The 19,562-nt window shown below is 41.0% G+C and overlaps 1 protein-coding gene across 2 annotated transcripts in view; it reads left to right on the forward strand.

Annotated features, from left to right (window-relative positions):
* Positions 1–19,562, forward strand: part of Glis3 (GLIS family zinc finger 3) — a 444,325-nt gene that overhangs the window by 338,574 nt on the left and 86,189 nt on the right. For both annotated transcript variants that reach the window (XM_052763408.1, XM_052763409.1), the window contains 2 exons: positions 2,373–2,534; positions 6,697–6,807. In XM_052763408.1, coding sequence (XP_052619368.1) covers positions 2,373–2,534; positions 6,697–6,807 — 273 coding nt within the window. The remainder of the gene's footprint in view (positions 1–2,372; positions 2,535–6,696; positions 6,808–19,562) is intronic.

Consider the following 19,562-nt stretch of genomic DNA (forward strand, 5'->3'; position numbering starts at 1 on the left):
ATGCCCATGTTGTCCTTCAGCATTGCTACTTTATGTGAATACTTAAGGGTATTCTCTTCCTCACTGGAACTTGGAATGCCAGACCTTTCGTGTTTTGAGTATTGGTTGTGTAAATAGCAATAGTAGCAACCGGTTCAATTCTAATTCTAAGCAGACATTTAAATGGACATTAAATAGAAAGGATGAGGAATTGTCAGCCGCATGTGCCATATATGTGATCCCATGGACAGGCTGAACCATCCAAGCACACAGCTGGGTTCCTCATTCTACGGGAGAGGTAGACGAAGTGTCTTATGTGTCTGGTATTCATAGAAACCTTGTTATCCAAGCTACCACTTGTTCTCCACTCTCACATTGGTGCCAAAACAATGCAGCTTCCTCTGTAAGATTTGGGGTGACTCTAAAAGGAACGAGAGATTGAGTCCCACCCAATTCTGGGTATGTACCACTGGAACTGGCCCCAGAATGACATCTGCCCTAAGAAAGAGCCTTGCTAAGAAAGAGGCTACAGGCTCAGCATGTCCAAAACCGCAAGCTCATTTCAGACCGAAGTGTGCTCGACCAGGTCATTCCAAGGAAAATAAACTGGGCTCCAGGACTTTGCTCTGATTCTTCATTCAGTGTGAACCTTAAAAGCAGACATTTGCTTGGCAGAGACCTTTTAGCTATGAATTAGGAGTTAAATTAGAACCCTTTGATCCCTGAACTTGAGATGTATTTGAAAATTTGCAGAACTAAGGCCCCATAAATCGCAGCCGTCTCCCCTCCCCCTGCAGTGTGGCATTCTATGCCCTTGGCTGTGAAAACGCCGTCAGCGCTGTCAGCGTTCTTTGTTCAGGCTAAATTTATTTATTTTTTTTATGTGAAATAGAAATCAGGAAAACACCGAAAATTATTTTAAGCAAAATATCAAAATTGAAATAAACCAACATATGTCTGTGAGACATGTATAACTCTCAATCAAAAATAAGTGCAACTTTCATAAATTTCTTAAAATACTCCAGCCTGCAGAATGCGCTCAGCTTAAATAGATGGAGATGTGACATAGTCGGCTGTTCTTTCTACTTCCTTCATCCTTTACTTAAGGATGAGACTTCCAGCCACTGAAACCTTCACGACCAGTGTTCTACACCATCTGTTGTAGTCAGCGAGGGAACCAAGGCGCTTTATGAGGTCTTTGTAGAACATCTAAGTAACATTGACTAATTTCAATTGAGAACAGTCCTCCTCTTACCCGCCTTACTTGTATCCATGTCTATCTCTCCGATCCCCCTACATTTCTCCAAAAAATAAAAAATAAAAAATAAACCCTCAGATACCTTAATCACTCTAAACACACCATGTTTTGTTTCCCACATCCCTAACTTGACTTAATAATGACAACTGTAGTGGATTTAAATGTGTTAAATTCACATAAATTTTTCTAGGGCTTTGCACCAAAGATGTCTTCACTTCACCTTTATCCTTTGCCTGCAGGGTTTTCCCCAACACATTTTATTCCTGTCATGTTAAATGTTAGCATCTTTGTGACCCTATAATAATTTGCCCACAGATGATATATTAAATTAAAGCTACTCTCCATATGTGTTATAAACAAACTACAAACATACATTTAAAAATCACCAACGTTTTATCTTTCTCTTATTCATATTTAGGTAGTGAAATTTCTAAAATAATAATAATAATAATAACAATAATATTAAATGGTTGCTTTATTTGGAATGATTTAGCACTAAGTGAATCCTCTGTCTCCTAGTTCCCTTTAAAAGGTATTTTGAAAACTTAATCAGCTTGTCATCACTCTACGTGCTATCATTGACCACTCATATGGACGTTGAAAAACTTGGACAAAACATAGTTAAGGATCTGTCTGATTGACTTGATCTAGTGGATACCTGCTTTCCTCATTCTATATTCTTAGACCTTTCCTGTCTTCTTTTTCTGTCCTATATCACTCTGATTTCTCTTGTTTGTTTCATTAGTTGTTGAAAGTTTCTTCCTTTCAAGTTCCTTCAATGTAGACCAATTTGGAAATAGAAAAGGGTGTTAATTTTTTTAATAAATCTTTAAAATACTCATTACTATGTTTCTATTGATTGAGCCAGATGGCTCACAGTGAATTTTCTCTGACATAAGTAATCACAGAAATCAGTTTGGGACCAAAATCTGGTATGGAACATGGCATGTATATACAGTGGAAAAGATGCAATTCACATAAACATACGGGTATTTTTAGAAGCAGTATTTGCTACTGTTTGGATTTAAATTCATCTTACTGTTAGCTAAGTACAAACTAATGGTTGTTTTTCCTCCCGTCATCTCGGGCATTTGGGGGTCCTTCTCAGTAACCCAAACTTGTTTTCTTTTTACAGTTTGAAGGCTGCAAGAAAGCCTTTTCAAGACTTGAGAACCTCAAGATTCACTTGCGGAGCCACACGGGTGAGAAACCATACCTGTGCCAGCACCCAGGCTGCCAGAAGGCTTTCAGCAACTCCAGTGACCGTGCCAAGCACCAGAGGACACATCTTGACACTGTAAGGACGGCAGGGGCTTGTCACCTTCCAGCCTCAGCTGTGTGTGCCAAAGGGCCCCTCTGATGGTAGGATGGTATAGGTTATGGTCTTCAGGTCACAGGGGCAGTGCCAAGCACAGCGGAACACAGGGAAGTGCCCACAGGGGTGCCCTGTGTGGCTGCTTCTTTTTTATTTTTAGTTTTTTGTAGTTGTGAATTATACTACATGTTAGATCTTTCTAGGATCAAGGGGTTATTTAGTCCCTTCTCTGTAGAAAGCAGAAGCAGTTCAGGGGCTATCATGCAGTAGATGTTGGCACACAGAATGGCCACTCGAGATAATTAAAGTAATTATCAATGTATCAGGCTGTACCAAAATAGACAGTGTACGCAATTGGAAAGAATATGACATGCAGTGTTTATGTGTTGACCCTGTGTTCCTGTCCTCTTGACCTGAGTTTTCAGTGAGCCTGGTGTTGAGCATGAATCCAGTCTTTGGCTTTAGAAAACCATCTGCTGTTTTCACCTGCAGTTGATCTCAAAAGACAGAACAGATCTTTCCCCGAGTTCATTTCATGCATGCTTTTTCTGTGTTAGCAGCCACACATCCTTTTTTATCAACCTTATGAGAACAATTGCGTTTTTATTTTCACACCCTTAACTCCCTTAATGCTGCTCCATTTTGCTCCTTGCAAATGCTGTTTCTGTGTAACTTTTGTCTTTTATTTCCCCCATTATGTAGATAACGCTCCTCTGCATTCTCAGGCTCTGATGCCATTTTCTTTACAGGAGGCCAGGTAGAGGCTGTGTAATTTCACTTCACTTGACAAAGCCGTTGGGATAAATGTATTATACACATCACAGATCTCTTATCCCACGTTCCTGCAAATAATGTATTCATGACAGTACTTTCTCAGTGTTAACATTCTGATGTCTATTATTAAACTACACCAGAGCCTGAATTTTGAAAAGATACTGTTATTTCTACACACCTTCTCATACATATTTAAGATTCTTTTGATGTTATAGTTGACATATTTATTACATTTTATATTAGTCTCCATTAGTCATATTTGTCGAAGTCATTTTAGCTATGTATGTCATATAGCCTTTCTAAACAGAATTATCTCCTCATATGCATAGATATGATGGTTTGTCTGGTAAATACCTGAAACATAGTTAACACAATATGGGCAAAGGATAAACTTTTATGTTTTTCGCCAAATTGAATTCATTTATTTGTTTAGGACCAATAGAATAGAATATTAGATAAATATATGAAAAGTACTCACATTTTTCAACGTACAAAAATTTGAATAAATTATGTTACGAGTCCAATTTTGTTGTATCTGAAATGGTCTTAGTCTAACTCAGTATATTTTCCAGTTTGTCATTAAACCTTATTATGGGAGTGTGACCATTCATAAAATAAGATGGTCTTGAGAATTTTTCCCTTTAACCAATTATCTGTAGTTTCAAAGCCATCCTTGAGGAAATGTGTTGTTTTTCAACAGTACCCTTTGTTGGCACTAATTTTAGCTAATAACATACAGCATTTTATAAAATAATTTCATCATTAAAATGTATAGCCCTTTTAAAACTTTTAAATAAAACTGACTAAGAAAATGATTTTATGATTTGAATTCAGTGCATTATCTCTTAAAACGTAGTCATTTTTATCTTGTTAAAGGAGATTTTTCTTTATTACATCTGTTAAAATTATCATTTTTCCTTAAGATCCAAACTGTCTTCTATTCAAATGTTTACTTCTTTTAACAAATTGGTAAACCCTTAAGAGCGTATAGAAATTAAATGCTTGTTTTCCAAAGCAAACTGTAGCTGTTTGAGGAATTTATAACTTAAATTTATGTTCCTTTGCATTAATCACTCCTTTTACAAAAGCTGTCAGGATTTTTGGATAAAGGTAATCTTTTTCAACTAAACAAATTCTTTACTCAGGAAAATGGTTTTCTCCACAAAGAATATTGAGTTCATTATAATAACCCTGAAAATTTTTATTAATACATTTCTCTATTAACATCTTAAATCTAAATAAGAGAAGTAATTACTCAGGACAGGCAGAAAAGAATGAAATGCCTCTTTTGATGGAGTATAGCATGCCATTAAAGCTTGGGTAATCAGAAATAAAATAACGGGATAGCACTGCTGTCCACAGGGGCGCCTGACAGCTGATTGGGCATCCTGGCCTCAAGTGGCATCCACAGGGGAAGCCTCAAGGCCAGTTGGGAGGAATGGTGTGTATTAAGCTTTCTCCAAGGAATATTTTAAATCAAATGTCAAATGGCATCCCCAACCCTATGTACAGTATCCTAGATTTCTAGAGCACACCAGTGTTCATAAAACTTTTTCCATGAAGTACCCTCTCATGCTCATATTCTCAAGTGTGTATGTGCTCATGCTGAAACTACTCTTAAGCATGGATATTGGCTACTTGTTCCTCTGAGGTGAAGGCAGAGTAGGGAAGGATAATTTAGGAAGGTCAGATGAACTCAGAAAAGATGCCCAGTTTAAAACAAAATCTCTGTTCCCCCAGGGAAACCTCTCAATGAGTGCCTTTAGCCAATAATTGCTCACTTAAAAAACAAGTCAGGTAAGGGTCTGGTTCATCCATCATATTGTTAGAGTTTCTTAGAATTTAATACAGTGCCCAGCACATTCTAGAAGCATAATCTTGGGTTATTCAGTTAACCAATCAAGAATAAGTCAAGATAAGTCAGTGAGTAATCATATCCAATATTCAATTCAGACATTTCAAATGAAATGATATCTCATGATTCTATCTTGTTCTTGGGATGAAAAGAATGGCAAAATGCCAGTGAGTTCTAAACATTGCTCCCAGCAAGCCAATAAGAAAGTCCACATGTTTACTCAGAAAATGATACACTCATGAGAACAAGACCATGGCAGAGTAAGAGTAGCTGTGGTGTTCTCTTGTCCAGAATGTAGCAGGCTTCCAGAGTGGAATCCTACCATTAGAAGATTTCAGATCTTTCTCCTATTGCACCATACAGGCCCCGGTCCCATTTCTCAAGTAGATGATAATTCATCTTGTCTACACAATTACTCCTGTCTGTCTGTCTGTCTGTCTGTGTCTTTCTTTCTTTCTTTCTTTCTTTCTTTCTTTCTTTCTTTCTTTCTTTCTTTCTTTCTTTCTTTCTTTCTTTATCTCTCTCTCTCTCTCTCTCTCTCTCTCTCTCTCTCTCTCTCTCTCTCTCTTCCTCCCTCCCTCCCTCCCTCCCTCCCTCCCTCCCTCCCTCCCTCCCTCTCTCTCTCTCTCTCTCTCTCTCTCTCTCTCTCTCTTTCTTTCTCTTTTTTTTAAAGTTACTGGAATAGTCAGCAGATTTTGGTTTAGCTTGCAGGCAAAGTCATTGTTTCCAAACCCTTGATGAGTCAGTAGCAGGTGATGATGCAATGCTGATGTCAGAATGCATTTGAGTTGTTCTTACCCTCCCGCCCAAGTCAAGCATTCATTTCTGCCTTAGGTGCCAAGTGCTTGGGGACACCCCTCACATTTGCATATACTTTCTATCTCTCTGCTGCAAAGCGAATTGGAAGGGGCACATTTGCACCCTTGTCCATCCACTAAGGGCTCGTTCATGTCACTCAGCCTTGACTTCTCTGTGACTAATAATATTACTGTTCTTCTGGCTGAGTTTTCATGTGTCTGTTGTTTGAGACCTACTATTTCTTGCTCACTTTATACTAATTTTTCCTTCTTAATTCTTTCCTTCTTTCTGAATCAGGTCCCCTCTGAACCATACCCAGTCTTTTCTGGACTTTTCTACAGCTTCTTTACCTGAATCCTTAAAGAATCTGTTTACTGTTTCTGACAGTACCAAAGATTTTCTCAGGGAGATAACTGTAAGTATGTAAGTATAACTTCCACGTTAAATTTCCACAAGAGATTTTATGGTTACACTGCAATGCAAGGTAATTTCTTAAAATCAAGGATAGTGCATCTCTGTGGGGCATTTTGAAAGTTTACACTTCTCATCACCATGATGCAGAATTCCTGGGTGTTCTAATTAAAATGCATGAGTATTACCCTGCACTTGACATCTGTCATTCGGTAGCAGTTCATGCTCTGAACAGTCTGAATAAAGCATGACCCTGTTACCTTTGTGATTTAACCACAGCTTGCTCTTTCTCTCTTTCTCGTTCAGAAACCTTATGCTTGTCAAATTCCAGGATGTGCAAAACGCTACACAGACCCAAGCTCCCTAAGAAAGCACGTGAAGGCACATTCTTCCAAAGAGCAACAAGCAAGGAAAAAGGTAAAATTCAAAGAGAATTTTCCAGCCAGGGAAGGCATGTTTGAATTACTCTTGCAGTCACAGAGTTTTTGCGGAGCCTTGGAATCCTCCGACTTTGAAGATGTCCTAGGCTTGATACTGAGGAGGGATGTCTTCTCTGAGGCCTCAGCAAGGCTGTAGTTGGCACAGCTAATACAGTCACATAAAAATTTCTGGGGAAGCTTGCAGAGAAAATTAATGCCAGCCACCAACCCCAGGAAACGTTAATAACAAAAAGCTTTTATGGAAATTTCTAGAAGCTCTTTCTGGAGAAAAACTTATTCAAAAAAAGTACCAGCTAGCCCAAGTAATTTCCACTCTAATGAAGAACTTGGGTGATTTTCTACGATTTGCAGAGAGCATTCCCCATGGTTGGCTTGAGGGAAGATACCTGATGGGCACTATATATGAAATCAGAGAGGGAGGGAACAAAGTACTGAACCTAAATGACTTTGACATCAGTGAGGGATTAATGCAGATTTCAAAATCTGCAGATACTATGATGTTACAGATTTGGAATAAATGTCAAAGGTCATCCATGTTGCCTGTCTTGCTTTGCTCTATGAACTTCACACAGTCCTGTGACTGGCTGGCCAGCCTTCCTAACCTTCTGAGACAGGGAATTTACTGTTCCCCAAGTCATTTCATCACTGTGTTTTATGGGCTGTGTGGTGGGTATGGGTTCATACGCATATTGATGTGTAGGTGGGTGCATGTGTGTACGCACCTGTGGGAAGAGGCCAGAATTTAGCTTTGGGTATTGTTCCTCAGGAACTGTCCACTTGCTTTTATGTCCTCCTCTCAAGTAGTGAGTACACAAGCACTTGCCATCACACACAGGCACATGCTCCACAGGTGGCTTATCAGTACACACGCACAGGCCACCACAGGTGGCTTATCACTACACATGCCCAGGCCACCACACGCATTCACATGGTTTATTCCTCAGACTGAACTCTGGTCCTCATGCTCTCACCCCGAGCACTTCACCCACTAAACTCTATCCAGCACCCAAGCTTTTAAATGTTCGAACAAACTAGGACCTTCTGTCCATGGCAGAAACATGTTGCATTAACTTGGCTCTTTTAGGGCTACATTTATACTGAGTCGGTTACCTGATTTATTTAAGGGGACTTTATAACAAATTTAAGGGCATGTTAAGACTCAAGTTATTTCAAGTCAATGAACCCTATTGGCAAGGGTTGTCCTGTCACTGTGGCTTCTAGTCAAAATTGTGCATTGTTTTCATAGTTTTTCGAGATTTGATACTTAGTGTTGGGAAATCCTCTCTCTATTTTTTTTTGATGCTGCATTTTTTGTGTCTTGAGGTGCTAGCCTGAGTGCTGTTCGAGGGCTCATGTACAGACAGTACTTTAACCAAGTCTCCCTTTTGAGAAGGAAAAACACTCAGCTATAAGGATTTGACAAGTATACTTAACTACTTACAAAACCAATCTTGTTAATCAATTGTGACTTTTTTTTCTCTAGAAATATATTTAAATCTCTTTATTTTGGAATACCAATAAATTGTTATCCAGAATCCCTTGGCATGGTTTGGATATGAGTTGAAGTTAGAAAAGCAGAGGAATTTTCTTTAATGTACATAAAATTGAAAGAACAGTGGCTCCTCTTAAAATAACACAGGATCACGATTGGCTCCTTTAGCAGGATCGTTGTCTGTTGGCTTTGTCATGGTCTATATCTTACAGATTCAAAGGAATAAATTATATTCATTTTGCAAATGTCCAGTCTTCTAGATGAGAGAGAATTTTCATTCTAAGCCTGATCATTCTCTACCTGCAAGTTGTCCCTAATCAGTGAGGTTTTAGTAATGACGTAAGAGTAACACACCTTCACACAGCCTACTGTCATGACAGGAAATAGTATTAATCCCCTATGGAGACAGCAATAACGATGCTTACTCGTGTGGAAACACACAGGGCATTTTTAGATGTTGTTAATGCCTTTCATTGTATAAAAATGGTGTGTTTTGGCCTCATATAAAGGAAATGTAGTTTTGATTGTGTGAACATTCCCGAAGCACTAATTGAAAAAGAAAGAAAGACCTTGAAACTGTAAGATGCGATTGTGTTTACAGTTCCCTTGCAACCTCCGGCTGGCAGTTTAGGTAACAAAGGTGGGCTTTCCGGCAGTCTGATGGTCTCATGTCAGCCATTACAGACAGCCCTTTCTTCCTTTTGATTTATATAAAAGGAAGTGGTCCTTCTCTAATGTGTCCACGTTTGGACAAATGACTGAATCAGATTTGGTTGACTTTCCTTGTTCAGCCCTCAGTGACATGTTTACAGTGTTGACTTCCCAAAAAGTCAGTTCTAAATCTGTGATGGTTAATTCATGAAATGAAAATGATGGAAGTTGCCTCATCTAACAAAAGAGGCAGTATCTTTCCCAAGAGAAGCAGCTGCTGATAAACCCCGAATCAGTCCGTCCAGGCTGCTAAATCTCATGCCGATATCCCAGTGTGTTATATTTACATGGTACAATGTTGTCACTAGACCTTAGAGAGCTTCTAATTGCTCACTCATGTCAGGACTTGGTATTTGAAATATTTCCTGGCATCAGTAATAAAAAAAAAGAAAGAAACAATAAACCTTTTAAGGCAGAATTAAGATTATTTACGACTTTAATTAAAAATTGAAAACTGGCATGATTTCAAAAAGGGCTTTACAAAAATGTGAATTCATCAAAAATAACCATAAAAATTCCAAGGTGATAAAGGCACAGTGGAGTAATGGGCCCAGCCGTAGGGAATTGTTTCGTTGAAAAGAGTAAAACTCTTTTCTGTCACACCCTGTTAGTCATGGACTTGTTTAATATCCCCTGCCTGCCTCTAATCCTCTTCTCAGCCTCCCCCTAGACACTAAATGACATTAGTTTGTCTTAACGTAGCCAACTTTATGAGGCCCAACTCTGAAGTAGGGGCCAGTAACAAAGCACCCATAAGATAATGTGTATCAGGAGAGGCAAGTTGCTCTTAAGTGGTGCCCTCACCATGGGCATAGATAGGGTCTTTCCAGACATATGACACATACCACTAAAAAATAAGATGGACCTGGAATCTCAGCCAAACATTCTTCAAGCTGTATAAAGAAAGGAAAAGAACAAGAACAGTTTGGATTGTTGCACTCCGAGAGTAGTCTTTTTGTTCGTGTAAATCAAGTACACACACACACCGTCAACCAACAGGCATCCGGCCTTGTTCATCAGATGTGTGTTGCAGTTCTCCAGTCCACTGAGGCAGGGGCATGCTGATAAAACAAGTAGCAAAGTATGCAAACCACCAACCAGTAAAGGTCTGCACTGAGAATAGAATTTATCCTCCAGAGCAAAAGGCACAGAATCTGTCCTTCAACTGTGCCCGGTACGTGAGTGAAATAAGAGAAGACTAAGGCAATTGACCACTTGAAATTCTTCTCAAGGCTGTGAGTTTTCTCAGAGTTTCTCATTTTCACCTTGGAAGTACCATGAACAGGGTTTTCCTTCAACTCTAGCCTGTTGTCAAATGGACTTTAAAAAAATGAATGTAAGCAATACTTGGCCAAAAGTTAGAGGTGACATGAATCTTTATCCATTCTGAACTTCCATAAGGATTCTGAACTTCATGTGAGTTGCTAAATGTTGGCTAGACATTGACCTTTGATTGGTTGAACATCATTGGTATTCACTTTTGGGACCTCTACACAAGCTGCTGCAATTATAAATGTTTATATTTCATACTTAGAGACAATTTTGTGTGGCTTTCTGGCTATGTGAGGGCAAATTACTTAATGCAGTTTTCTTCAGGTGAAACTGGTAATTCTTCAGGCTGTTTAAAGCCACCAGCTTTCCCCAGAATCTCCTCAAACTATAAACTTCAGTAGGGAACCCAAGGGTTTGCCTTGTGTTATATAGTTCCTGGAACCATGACAGGGTAGATTTAAATAATACTTTCCTTTACATTGGTGTATGCAGCAAAATAATGGATCAACCTTGCTTTTCCCATTGATTGTTTTGTGCTTTGGTCTAATTTTGGCAGGTAGGGTATATGTTCAAGTGCCTCCCCAGATTTCACAGTTCCCTTTAATTGTGTCTCCCTTGTTCCTTGACAGGAATCAGTTAAAATCACTAATGGAGTATTAGCAATAGGCCCACATCACAGTTATGACCATGGGATATGGGAGCCCGCCTCCCCTGTCACACTTTAGTAACACTGTAATGGATGTGTGTGAGATGATTCTTCTGCTATGGGGGTGATATTCAAGGAGTACAAAGTTGTCTTTTTTTTTTTTAACAACTCACAAACATCTGTATGTTACCACGTAGGATGACTAACATCACACCTCAGAACGATGGTGAGACACATCTGGATCCCCCCAGACCCCTCAGCTGAGAGGAACTTAATTTCAAGAAAATTTCTGGGAGATGCTCTTACAAGAAATATTTTTGATGACAAATAGTGATGAACATAAATTATTGTATTTTGATGAAAAGCATCCTTGCAAATCATCACAGATTCCATCATGTATTGATAAGTTGCCTGCTGGTTTCTATGATAACTTGGCCCGGTGTAATACCACCTTTATTTCTGAAGCACGTGGATGTCGGGGCTGTTGAGAAGCATGTAGGGGCTGTTGAGAAGAATGCCCACTTGTCGGAGTTGAAGGAGGACTTGACGAAGGTTGTCCATGAGAATGACCAGTGAATGAACTAAGCACGTGTTCTTTATGACGTCAGAGGGGCTGTATTCAGCCGTGTAGGGAAATACCGCCACAGTCTCTGGGATCCTGGCCCAAGGGCGTAACTGTGATGAAAGCTGTTGCGCCGTGCTGCTCTCGGAACAAATTCCATGGACTGTTACAAGAGAGGTTTTATTTGTTTTGTGTTGTTATCCTTGTTGTTAGGTTTATTTTCGTTTGTGGGAATGAGTGCTTTTCCTGCATGCATGTCTGTCCACCACTTTGTCTGGTGCCCCTAGAGGTCAGAAAGGGGCATTGGGTACCCTGGAACTGGAGCTTTGCTGGGTTGTGAGCCACCATGTGGGTAATGGGAACTGAAGCCAGTCCTCTGCAGGAGTGAAAAATATTCTTTAACTTTTGAGTGATCTCCTCAGCCTCCTAAATACTTGTTTTTAAATGCTACTTATTTCTATATAAGTTCAGGAAACACTGAGCTGAATCATATTCAGTGGTTTCCTTCTTAGCAGAGTTCTTAGAGCCCTTTGATGCACAATGTTCCTTATAGAAGATGGCAGGCCAAAGAACCTTTTTCTTCACAGCATCTCAGGAAGCTACTTGTCCAGTAGATATTTAAAAGTGTCTCAAAGTTTCATTATTAAATTTTGTAAATATTTATTAATTACCTACTATGTGCCAGGCACTTGTTAGAACCTTAGAAAACAAACACACAGAAGAGATATGTTTTCTGCCCTTTTTGACTGACATTCTGAGGACAGTAGACACGTAGGAAATTGGGGTGACATCAGTGCGAAGTCACAAAAAAGGATAACAATGAAAGATGGATAATAGGAGCAGTGTGTTGAGGTGAGACAGTCGAGAAAAGTCACCCCAGGAACTGAGCAGAAGGACACAGATATTACTTTAGAAATGTGAAAAAAAATACATTGGTTGCAGTATTCTAAGAAAACTACTCATTTCAGTCAAATTATTGTACTTCCTGTTTGAGATGGCTTTCAAAGGACCTAGTATTGCTGACACCTTAGGAATAGTTGTCTGCTTCATCTTTGGGTTTTGTTTTGTTTTCTTTGGTTTTGAGACAGGGTACCACTGTGTAGCTCAGGCTGGCCTTGTACTTGGGATCTTCCTGCTTCAGCATCCTCAGTTTTGGGAACATATGCATAGTTGCACTGCCACTTTAGCCTTGGCTTAATTGCCTCTTTCTTCAGCCTGTCTATTTAATTGGGGTGGCACAAGAGTGACTAGTCATTGAAAGGAGTGGCTTCTGGTCATCACTTTGGATTCTTGGAGTCTGATTGGCAGGTGAAGTCTTGGCTGGTCCTGAGGATTCTGAGTGAGCTGAGGCTGTCTCTGCACTCCTAAGATGCTAGGTCTATAATGGAGCCCATGCTTCAAGGCAGAAGCAATAACTGAGAAGACATGCCCGTGACAGGGTGCATGGAGTGCCGTGACTGACAGGGTGCATGGAGTGCCTGTGACAGGGTGCATGGAGTGCCTGGGCAGATGATACAGACTTGCATAGTGGGCTCTACTTTGGGTCACCAACCAGTTCTCAAATCAGGACACGAAGACTTATTACTAGTTATGAATGCTCTGCCTAGCTTAGGCTTGTTTCTAGCCCTCTCTTTTAGCTTAATTTAACCTGTTTCTCTTCATCTGTGTTTTGCCTCAGGACTTTTTACCTTTCTTTCTGTCTGTCTGATTTTCCTGCTTCCTCCAGTGTCTGGGTTGCTGGCAGTTCCCTGGCTTCTGGCCCTGGGTGTGTCCCTTTCTTTCTCCCTCCTTCTTGATCTTCTCTTCTCTTTTTCTTCTCTCTCATACCTAGATTTCTCCTCCTACTTACTCTCTCTGCCCACCAACCCCACCTCTCCTGCCTAGCTAGCTGTTCAGCTTTTTTTGTTTGTTTGTGTGTTTGTTTTTTTGAGACAGGGTTTCTCAATGTAGTTTTTGGTTCCTATCCTAAATCTCGCTCTGTAGACCAGGCTGGCCTCAAACTCACAGAGTTCTGCCTGGTTCTGCCTCCCGAGTGCTGGGATTAAAGGCGTGCGCCGCCGCCGCCCGGTGACTGTTCAGCTTCTTATTAAACCAGTCAGGTGCCTTAGGCAGGCAAGGTGAAAAATGCAACACATCTTTACATAATTAAACAAATGCAGCAGAAACAGAGGTAACACACCTTCACATGTTTAATACACTCCTCAGCAGAAACAAATAATAACACATCATTGCCTAGTTAAAGTAATATTCCATAACAGTCTTGTGACAGGGTGCATAGAGTGCCTTTACAAATGACAGACTGTTAAGAAGTGAGGTCTTGTGTTTTATTCCTTGGAGCCATTGTTCTTGATTACATCACAAAGTTTTGTAGTAGATGGTAAGGTCGTCTTATTTCTATTCCCACTGAGATCTCTTACTTGGGATCAAAACCCAAAACTCAACATATAAAAACAAAGATGGCGGTTGTTTCATATCATCTGGCAAACCCCGTGAAGAAGAATGAGGACCCTTTGGCATGTGCTTTAAAGGGCGGTTTGGGGCAGTCCGGTGCCCAGGCACAGCTACCTTCCAAAAATAATTGCTTTTCTGATCAATTGACAGTAGTTCTTAGGCTTCTCGTTCTTTTTTTTTTTTTTTTAATTCTGCTTTGGCATCCATGATGAAAATGATTGGGAAAGAACAGTGTTTACCTCAGAGTCTTAGCAGTCTCAATACTGTCTTGAGCTGTCAGGAGACAGCCCCACACTGCCCTTCTCGGGTGTCCCGCTCTTCATCTCTGCTTCCAAAGTACTCACATCTCTCCGTGGTTACTGCTCCCTCTGCTAGTTCCTGCTCGTCTTCCATTTTCAGCTTCAGCTCATCTCTGTCTTAGCTCTCCTGGGTAATACTTTCACATGTGTTTGTATCTTGGCTCTCTGAGCTGTGAGGATTTATTTTCAGGGTTACTTCACACAAGGGCTTGGATACGCCTGATGTAAAAGCTTTTTTCATGGTGCATGCTGGGCAGGTGGCCTTGTCCCCGGAGTGTTTGGATTGGACACCGAGAGCTGCAAGCTTCTTCTAAACAGTGCCTCGAATTGCATCATGACTTAACAAGTTACATTCCCCCAGTTTTTCCATTTTCCTGTCTTTGCAACTAGTTTGAAAGGCAAACACCGGGCCCCAGAGGTGAAAGAGGAGCTATTTCAGGAGGAAAGCATTGTTGTGTCACGTAGCAGCAGTCCTCAGCAGCCCACTGTGACTGACAACAGATGAACAATGTCCTTGGAAACACTTTCCTCCTTGAGAGTTGAGTATTCTTGGAGGAGCCATCTCTCAGATATTGCTGCAGCCTGTCTTTCAGGAACATATGGCTGCTACAAAAATGGTTCATAAAAAGGAAAGGAAGTGGACCCAACCCAGAGGGAATTGAAGTTTCAACCTGCGATGCATGATTCTGTCCAAGGGGTCTCTCCTGAGGGGTCACAGGCTATAGGCAAATAGTCTATGGATAGGTGAAAATGGACAGTTTTAGGAAGCTCAAGAGTGTTCCTCCAAAAGATATGCCAAAAAAATGTTTTTTGCTTTAGAGAGATTCTGTAGATTTCACTGACACCCTGAGATTAAGATTGAAAGGCAGCCGGGCGGTGGTGGCGCACGCCTTTAATCCCAGCACTCGGGAGGCAGAGGCAGGCGGATCTCTGTGAGTTCGAGGCCAGCCTGGGCTACCAAGTGAGTTCCAGGAAAAGGCGCAAAGCTACACAGAGAAACCCTGTCTCGAAAAAACCAAAAAAAAAAAAAAAAAACAAAAAGATTGAAAGGCGAGCCGGGCGGTGGTGGCGCACGCCTTTAATCCCAGCACTCGGGAGGCAGAGCCAGGAGGATCTCTATGAGTTCGAGGCCGGCCTGGACTACCAAGTGAGTTCCAGGAAAGGCGCAAAGCTACACAGAGAAACCCTGTCTCGAAAAATCCAAAAAAAAAAAAAAAAAAGATTGAAAGGCGAAAGCAAGACACTTAGTGAACAACAGTCTTTATTTGTATGACTTTGGTTATAACTACCTTCCCCTAAGATGCTGCCCAAATAAGAATTGTTTTTGCCTTCTTTGCTCTTGAATATTGACTACCCTGACATTGAATTTTTAAATATTTAAATTATTCCACAGATAGTTTCTCAACATTTCTCTGTGTCTTGAGATTTTGTCACACGTTTGAGTACATGAAATGGTAAGACACACTCCTTTCCCTGGAGGCTGTAAGAGAGGCTGCCTGAGTTAGGGTTTCTACTGCTGTGATAAAACATCATAACCAAAAGCAACTTGAGGAGGAAAGAGTTTAGCCTAGCTTACAACTTTCATGTCTCTGTCCAAAAACAAAGTTAGAGCAAGAACTTAAGGCAGGAAACTAGAGGCAGGAGCTGAAGTAGAGGCCGTGGAGGAGGGCTGCTTATTGGCTTGCTCTTCTAGGCTTAATCAGCTTGCCTTCTTATACAGTCCAAGAGCACCTGCCTAGAGGTGGCATTACCCAAGGTGAGCTGAGCATTCCCGTATCATTCATAATCATAATGGAAATGCACCACAGGCATGTTCACAGGCCAGTCAGTAGGGGAATTTTTTTTCCATTGACATTCCCCTCTTCTAAAGTGACTCCACCTTGTGTCACGTTGCCACAGCCAGCGGAGTTCTTCAAGCTGGATCTGGGGGATTGGTTGTGTTGCTGATTCACTGGAGAATGGAAGCAGACTATGACCAGTAACCAGAGTCGGGGCTCTGTATACTTCTATGACAGTCTGGATGAAAATGAGGGCTGAGGAAGGAGTGGTGGACTGCATGTCAGTGGGGAGGGGAAGGGACAAACAGATAAACAGTGCAGTTCTGCTGTCCTTGGTTGATGGGCCTGGGGTGGGAACTGTCCTCCACAGGCTGAGCTCTTCTCAGGGAGCCTTCATTTCTTAAATCTTTAAGATTGATTAGATCAGGCTTACAGAGATTATCGAGTAATCTCTTTTAGTTTCGAGTGATCCGATTGAAGATGTTAATCACATTTACATAATGCCCTCCCAGCAATACTTAGATTTGTGAATGTTTTGTTGACAGGCATGGCCTATAGGCCAGCTAAGTGGAGACATAAAACTGACCACTACTAGAGTCCATTATGATAAATTTTAACTGAGGTTTCTTTATTGAAAGCCAAGACTAGACTAGTCACATGAGGATGGGGCATTGTGAACTTCTAAGTGTCCTTTACGTTGGTGCTAATTGATTATTCATTAGGAAAAGAGAAGGGAATTAACTATCAGATGTACCTGGTCCTACTCTCTTTCATTATAGCATTGACTGTTCAGAGTAAATATGTTCAAGTTAATCAATTTAGAAAGATCATGCTGAGAGAATGGAAGATTATTATGCTTTAAGGGAGTAGGTCAGTCCCATGTTTTTAACATACATAGCATTGTCATATTGGAAATTATGCAGTCCTACAACTTTATCATGATATATTAAAACTTAGTTATCAGTGATTTGTGTCATAACTTTATAATGTTTATTAATGCAGTGTCCATGTCACATTGAGATACTGACAGTAAAATGCTGAAAATGGTCCCTGACGGATTGTATATGCCCAGTCAAAGCTGGCTATTTTTACGGGGATTATGTCTTATCCATTATGGGGTTTTCCTAGAGAACACTAAGAGGTTGTTGAAATTTCAGTAAACTAATAACAGTGTGCTTCAGGTAACCCATTAATTAATTTTCCCCTTCAAGTGACCTTAGCGGCTTAAAAATAACTAATGGAAACAGATTATGATGTGATTATAAACTGATAATCTATCAACTCTATTGTTTTCATTTCCCAAAAAAACTAATTTGTCCTTTTTTTTTAGTGTGTTTCTGAAATCTTTGCCAGACAGTCTGACCATTCAAATGCATGTTTTCAGCAATTCTTCAGCTTGGGAATCACTGCCTGACAGACCTTCCCTAAAGTCTGCTGCTGTGTGGTTGGAAGAGGTGGCTCTTGGTTGCATATTAAAGAGTTTTATATAAACATTTATATACCTTGTATAAATGACCATTGTAGATGGTGACTTCCTTCTGAGTCAGCCTGGGTTCCAATCTTTCCTTCACCAACTTGAATGATAGGACCTTTGATCAGTTGCCATTTTCTCAGATTGTCATAGTGAGCAATGAGAAAATCCGCACAGTGACTGTCGCTGTCCTTCACTCAGAGCGGGTCAGGCATGGGAGGAGTCATGGGGCCTCGGCCTGTGGGGACACCATGGGTTAGTATTGGGCATGTCAATGCAAGGAAAATGCTTTGCTATTCCATCTCTGATGAGGAATCTAGCTTTAATAAGAGGAAGAAGAGATCAAAGTGAGGGGTTGGGCAGAGAGCTCAGCATTTACGAGCAGTGGCTGCTCTTCCAGAGAACCTAAATTCGATTCCCAGCACCCACATGAAGACTCATGGCCATCTCTAACTCCAGGGCCAGGATGTCCAGTGCCCTCTTCTGGCCACTGTGGGCATGAACGCATATGGGGCATGTACATACATGTAGGCAAAATATCCATACACATTAAAAAAAAAACAGGCAAAAGTGAGATAAAGCAAAAATTTTCTAAGGAGAAAGTGCATTTTTCTTGCCCTACCGAGATTTATTTTTGCTTAAGAAGACATGCAGGCCATCTTGAGGCCTTCTGCAGCTGCCATTTAAAGACCAGGTGAGCTCCAGACGCTGTGATTCAGAGGCTTTCTTGGTGACCATGGCAGTAGTGATATTAAGAAAGGGCTTGGGTCCCTGCAGCAGATACTTCCACATTTCAGAGCCATCATGAATGTATACATTATCTTGTTTTATTTCTTTGGCCTTTAGACTCAGGATGAATTTTTTATTACTGTGTCTGCTCTCTCTGGTTTGTTCCTGAGAAGCAAAAAGGCTTAGAAGTAGGAAGGGAGCCAAGTGTGATGGCAGAGGTGGTATGCTGCTTTGTTGCAAGCCAAGAGGCCTACAGAATATGTGCCAGAGTTAGTTAATAGTGCCTAATGCAAAGCCATCCATTAAGTCTTGACGCACTGTTTGCAGTCTTGGCATTCCACGAAATGTTTTGGCGAAAGAATTTTCTCCCACTTGGCAATCCCGAGTTCTCTATACAAATGCTGGCAAAGTGTCATGCGATGTCTGAAACGTTCACTGTTTCCTCTGTCGGTTGAGTAGCTGGAGTTAGCTGTTGAAGGATTACAGATAGTAGCTGCCTCTCTGAGGCTGTTTATTCTTTTAACCAGAATAGAAAGCTCTTTTGTCTTAAGTGACTTTTGAGGATGGGGACTTTCTGCGTCCGCACTGCAGGGGCCTCCTGTAAGAGCAGAGCAGCCGTGGTAGAACCGTAGTTCAGCCACGTTAGACTGTCCTTAAGTGTCGCCTCCACCCTGCAGCCGACTAGGGGAATCAAATTCAGAAAACCCCCAAATAGGCTCGGAAGATGGCTTCGTGGGTAAAGTGTTTGCTGTGCGAGCTTGAGGACCTGAGTTCAGATTGGTCCTTCAAAATCAAGCATAGCAGCACATGCCTATGACCCAGGAGTGCAGAGGTATGTGGGTCTGTCTAGCTGAAGTGATGAGTCCAGTGAAAGAGCCTGTCTCACAAAGTAAGGTGGAGGCAAAGTGGCTACCTAGAGTTGATCTCTGCCCTCTACACATGCATGCATGGACACACAGGAAGACACATGAAAGAGAGACAGACAGACATATGACCACACACGCACACACCTAAAAAGATACTCAGAAAGCCTCAAGTCATCTGAAGCTCTCTGACTTCTAAGGAGATCTTTATTGTACCATTAGCAAGCTTAACATGTCTACACATCCCTTATACATAGAGCTGTGAGCCTCAAACACCCGTTACATACTCAATTCTGTCCCCAAGGGATCTTTGAGAGTGACCTTGCTGGTATACATCAAAATGCTGCATTGATATTCCCAGCTCTCAACATTTTTTTTTGTTCTGATCACGTGCATTCTGGGTTATTTATCGAATGAATTTCGTGAAACTCTTTGATCTCCATTTCCCTGGTACTGGA

The sequence above is a fragment of the Peromyscus californicus genome, unplaced genomic scaffold, assembly GCF_007827085.1.
Source record: "Peromyscus californicus insignis strain IS unplaced genomic scaffold, ASM782708v3 Scaffold_4__1_contigs__length_199733344, whole genome shotgun sequence".
NCBI classification, from domain to species: domain Eukaryota; kingdom Metazoa; phylum Chordata; class Mammalia; order Rodentia; family Cricetidae; genus Peromyscus; species Peromyscus californicus.